The sequence below is a fragment of the Brassica oleracea genome, chromosome C5, assembly GCF_000695525.1.
Source record: "Brassica oleracea var. oleracea cultivar TO1000 chromosome C5, BOL, whole genome shotgun sequence".
Lineage (NCBI taxonomy): Eukaryota > Viridiplantae > Streptophyta > Magnoliopsida > Brassicales > Brassicaceae > Brassica > Brassica oleracea.
Genome location: NC_027752.1, coordinates 29,967,764 through 29,973,654, shown reverse-complemented (window position 1 = coordinate 29,973,654; position 5,891 = coordinate 29,967,764). Strand labels below are relative to the sequence as shown.

The 5,891-nt window shown below is 26.9% G+C and overlaps 1 protein-coding gene across 1 annotated transcript; it reads right to left on the bottom strand.

The window, feature by feature from the left end:
* Positions 1-871: 871 nt before the first annotated feature.
* LOC106292906 (acyl-CoA-binding protein) lies at positions 872-2,149 on the bottom strand. Its single transcript, XM_013728573.1, has 4 exons — positions 1,993-2,149; positions 1,453-1,570; positions 1,281-1,343; positions 872-1,164 (listed from the first exon to the last, which is right to left on the bottom strand). The coding sequence occupies exons 1-4, from the start codon at positions 2,002-2,004 to the stop codon at positions 1,079-1,081; spliced, it is 279 nt and encodes a 92-aa protein (XP_013584027.1). The 5' UTR covers positions 2,005-2,149; the 3' UTR covers positions 872-1,078.
* Between the last annotated feature and the right edge of the window lie 3,742 nt (positions 2,150-5,891).

The window sequence follows — 5,891 nt, the reverse complement described above, 5'->3', positions numbered from 1 at the left end:
AAAAACGATAGGTACTACTTTGTTAAGATTTTATGATATATTATTTATTAAAATATATTATCAACAACAATTTGAAATTTTGTAATTAGAATTTTTGATAATTACTATTTTGTAGAGATTTCAAAATACGGGTATATTATTTGTAGACGTTGCATAAAACTTTACATATTAAAATACTAGCACTTTGACGATGGGAAACATTTTTGTTATTTCAATTTTTTCACTTTGTTCTCATTACGTAAGAAAAAAAAGAAGCATTAACGAATGTGAATATTTTGTTACTTTGATCGTCAACTACTTCATATCCAACAATATTTTGTGTTTTCTTACAATGATGACAAATCTCATCATAAAAGTAGGGAATTGGTTCTTCACATTTTTACTATATATTTTCCATTAAATTCCTTTGAAATGCCATTACTACAAAATCTACTGAATATTGAATAACACTAGAATTTAAAGTAATTAGAAAGGTGGTTACAAATTTTTAATCCAATAACACAAGAATTTGAAAGAATTAATGAAATCCGTAATTGAATAACAATATAATTTAATGGAAACTATAATTCATTCAAATTCCATCAAACATCTAAATCCAATACCCCCACCTAAATAAGCTACGCCGGTTCGGTTCAGCGTGCACTAATTTTATGTCCGTTTGTTTTGTAAGCTAACCGGCTCGATTAAGAAATGAATCTGATAAAAGCCCATAAATTGCTCAAAATTAGAGCCCATTAACATTGATTACAAATTTACAAATACATGAAAATGACGTGAAGCATAATTATCATACGCGCAGAGGTTGCGCCTGGACATCACTTACCTTTGTGGACTGAGGGCCGTGTGTTTTGTGTTTAACTGTTTATACATGTGTAAAATATTTCGAGGAGTTTGATTAACAGCGACATTAAAAGAGATAATGCGTACACGTTACTAAATTGCACAAATCACTTCAATTTTGCATCAAAAGATTCTTAACGCTAGAAAACACACAAGAAGTAAAGAACACGTCTTATGCTAAAAGTTATTTGAAGCTTAGATAGAATTACTGCATAAGAGCACTTAATAAATCACACCATCAAGCTGAAGCGGAGGAAGCCTCTGCTTCAAGGAGTTGCTTCACCTTAGTGATGTAGTCACTCATGGCTTCGTCCGTTGATTTCCCTGACATCCAAAACAATCACAAGTCAGATTCGGTTAAGTGATGGAACTTGGGACAAGAATCACCAGCTACATTGGTTCCAAGCAAACCAGTAGCAACTCAGTATGAAGCGGATTACCTTCAACGGCCTTCCAAGCGTCCCACTTGGCTCTTTCCTTCATGCTGAACATCCCAGGACGACCTTTGAATCAAACAAAAGAAGAGGTTGAACCAAGAAGCAAACCGCAGGATCTTAAAATGAAGCTTTCTTAAGGCGTGCAGAGAGAAAAAAAAAGGGTAATAATATTAACTGGTGGTCACTGGCCCAACGGTGGCTTGCTTGTAGAGACCGTAGAGGATGAGCAAGTCCTCGTTCGATGGGCTCGCGGTGAGCTTCTTGACTTTCTCAGCCTGCTCCTCAAATTCCTCCTACAGATTTATAAATCAACAGAAACAGATCTTAATTGTCTACAGCACCATCAAATCAAACTCAACAAAAGGCCTAAGCCTACTCAGATTGAATCTTTATTACACTATTCAAACCTAACACAAGCTTCGCAGGTGAGATGGATTACAAACTTGTCTGAATCATATATGAAATGATAAGTCATGAGAAACAATCTTAATTGCCTACAACACCATCATCAGACAACAGTAAGTGAAAAGACAACAAGGCATAAACCTAACTCAGATTCGAACTTTTATTACTCTATGCAAACCTAACACAAGCTTAACCGATGAGATCGATTACAAACTTGTCTAAATTATATATGAAATGATAAACGAAACATTTAGATCTGAATATAAACCGAAACAAAGAATTAAATAGGTCCATATGGATTTGATCCTACCTTCAAACCCATGATGATTAGACGTCAGAAGTTGAGATAAATTGCAGAGATAAAATCAGCGTAAGACGGAGAAGACGAGGACTACGCGTTTGTTATTTATACATCGGCGAGGCTCTCTGGCTCAAATATATTTTTAATTTCTGAAATAAAAGTGATATTAATTGTTTTTAGGATTAAAAAAAAAAAAAATCTTAAATATACACACGTGAACTCAGAGACACCTTGACTTAATCCCGTGGGCACAAGAAAGAGATTTTTTTTTAACCAAAAGAGATTTTATTGATTTCTTTGTACTTAAGACCTTATGTCATAAATTCACATCTTCCTGATTTTGGACTTTTGATATTTTATATTTTTCTAATAAATATTAAAACTATTTAAAAATAAAAAAAACTAAGAAAATTACGGACAAAAACATATATAAATTTTTATTAACGGACTTTTATGATTAAGTTAAGGTTAAAAACTCAATTGTGTTCTACGGACCTCATAATACTCTAGGTGAATTCAGTTTAGGGCATCTCCGACTCATAACACTATTTTAGAGTCAAAAATATACTATTTTACTGCAGTTCTAGCACTAAATTTTTTTTTCTTCTCCAATCACAACACCAAACTTCACGCTAAAAGTGATTTTATAATATTATACTAGATGATAACTCGTGCGCATGCGCGGAGTGAGTTCTTTATATTAATGTTTGTTCATTAAATGGTTTTAACATTTTACAACACTACAACTTTTATCAATTGTAAAATGATGAATACAAATATTGGTCTCTTACATGAATCATCGTTGTTAAGAGTTAACGTATTACAACTCATTTTAATTATTTGTAAGAATTCATATGCACAAAAGGATAATTAAGTTTTGCGGCTGACGCAAATCATAAAAATCAGATAGACAACATCGATGGTAAAATAACGAAAGAAAATTAGGTTTTCTGCTCTCGATTTATTTACTATTGACTCGCTATAAGTGATTTCATTTTCTACATTTATAACATTGTGTTTTCGTTCTCGTTTTTGTTTTACTGACATCAGTTTTGTTTCTTTTTTTTTAACTTCATTTGGGAATTTGGTGAATTACATAAGCGTCAATTTAAAAAGATGGACATATGTAAAAATTAGCTTCATTCCAGATACACATCTAAGAATCAAATTTTTGAAAAAAAATCACTGACAAACTCTATACACAGGTTAGTGTTCAAATCTAATATATCAAGCAGTTATAGAATATAAGTGCAGCCTTGAAATATAAATGTATGTCTAGTATATATTCACCAGTTCGGTCTAAAAATCATCTAATTATAGAACTACAAAACAAATTACTTCTTTAATTAACCTACACTTTTGAGGTTTAGTTACTTAAGAGTATACCGATAAAAATATATAATACTTTACTATTCCAGTATATTTAAACTATTTATAAAACTAATAACTCCTTGATTTATTAAATGATAAACCTGAAAATTTATAATAAATAATTCAAATCTCTCATTTTTACAATTATAATAGCTAGATATAGTATTAGGGAGAAACAAATATTATATGAATGATCAAATCTCTCATTTTTCGAACAAAATCAAAAGGAGATGGTTGGAATATTGTCATGATATTTCATTAAAAGATTTTTAGGAATAAAAATCAAGACTAAATATTTAATCTGAATGAAATAATATATATATATATATATATATAGTGTTTCCAATATTAAAAATCTCTTCAATTTGAAGAAGTGTATTTCAGGAATTGTCATGATCAAATAATATATTAGAAACCACATATTTAAAGAATAATTTGTATACATAAAAGTATATACATTAGAGTAACCACATAAATCAAAATTAATACCTTTTATTTATTTACAATCATGTTTTCGGTAAATAAATCAAAACAGTCATTTTATTTACTTTATAAGGTATATAATTAAACTTTATTGAAATAGATATATATAGTATATTTTAATATAAATAATTATTTTTGACATTTTCTACTCATATGATTTTATTAACAGATGTATATTTGCAGTAACAAAAATTTAAATTGTTAATGACAAAACTTTTAATGTGATATTTATCAATACAAATTTCAAAATTAAAATATTAATATCTCAATAATTTTTCAGTTCAAATTTCGAAATTAACATATTTTTATATTTTATATATTATATAATTTAATTTAAATGATATTACTATATAATATGAATATCTATTAATGAGACTTCATATTCATACGATTTATGATCATTTATATCTTTCCTGAAAAGAAAAAATTAAACCATTGATCACAAAATTTCAAATGTGAGAGTTTTATTATTTTTAGTAATTTATAGTTGATTTTTTAAAAATCAAAATATAACATATAAGAAAAATCAAAAATTTTATTATATAATTAATGTAATTATTTAATTTTAATAATATAAAAGTACACAAAAAATAGAAAGTATACGAAAATTATTATCAAATACGTATTATTCATAATAATTAATTGACATATATATGTTAATCATATTAGTTAATTTCGTATCTTTTATTGAAGGAAAGAATTGAGAATAATCTTTTGTACACTACTAATCAATTTGATAGTTAATCTAATAAAAAATATAACATATATTTTTATGAACCAACAGATTTTTTTAAAGATTCTAAGAATCATCCTAGTGATAACACGTGGCTATGAAAACATGTTGTAATTCTCATGATTAATATATAGGGGATGTATTTATGTTTTTATTTGTCATTTATTTAATTGTCTATTATATTAATAAAATAAATTAACAGTGTTTTAGTGGGTGAATAGTGTTTTATGTGGTGAATAGTATCACACCAAATTTAGTGTAAAATTGTAGTGTTGCACTAAAATGGTGGGATTTTTAGTGTTAAGTTGGAGAAGGTTTTGGTGTCAAAACCACACTAAAATAGAGTTTTGGTGTTGGGTTGGAGATAGATCTTATCTATACTATTATTTACGAAATGATTTTTGGCATTCGGACTCTCACGTTAAAAGTTAGAGTGGGTAATATGTTTATATCATTAGTGAATGAAATATATATATATATATATATATATATATTAGTTATGAAATTAAACGAACTTAAAACTTATTTGATTAGATAAGTGATTAAAATTAATAATAATAACCATTATCCAAAATCTAAAATATATTTTAAAAAAAAAGATAATTCTTATATATTTTATGTTGTTATCTGAAAACTTCTTTTAATATAAGAAAGTTAAAAATTAAATAAAATAACAAAATTTAATCAAGTAATTTTTTTAATTTTATATAATTAAAAAGAGAATATTGAGTGATTTTTAATATATTTTTTTCTATATAATGAATATAATGTACAAAGAAAATTTCAAAAAAATTATACTACGTAAGAATTCTCAAATGAAAGGATAAAGAATAATTTATCAGTATAGTCTGTTAATTAGTAATGCATATATTAATAAGTAACTATAAAAAAATTATGCCAGCATGCGCGGACGGAACACCTAATTACACATTAATTACCAGTCGTAAAATGTAAACTATAAATATTATGATACGATCTACTACTGTAAATATGCAATTTATGTTCTGAAATTAAGTTAATCGTATATTCATATAGTCTATAGAATATATTTTCCATTAACATCTTTATTCTCTACATTCTACAAAATATATAATATAAAATTTACCGCTTTATTTTATTTCTAAGGTTGATGAAATATGCTTTATGTGTGAAAAATTTCAAAGAAAATTTCCAAAAGAAAAAAATCATTACAAATTGTTTTCCTAAATCTTCCCATATTTTATTTCTTCGTTTTCTACATTGAAGCTTAAAAAATATGTTTTTCATCCTACAACATTCTCTTTTTCATATTTTCCCTTTATTCGAATTCACCCTTGTTCTT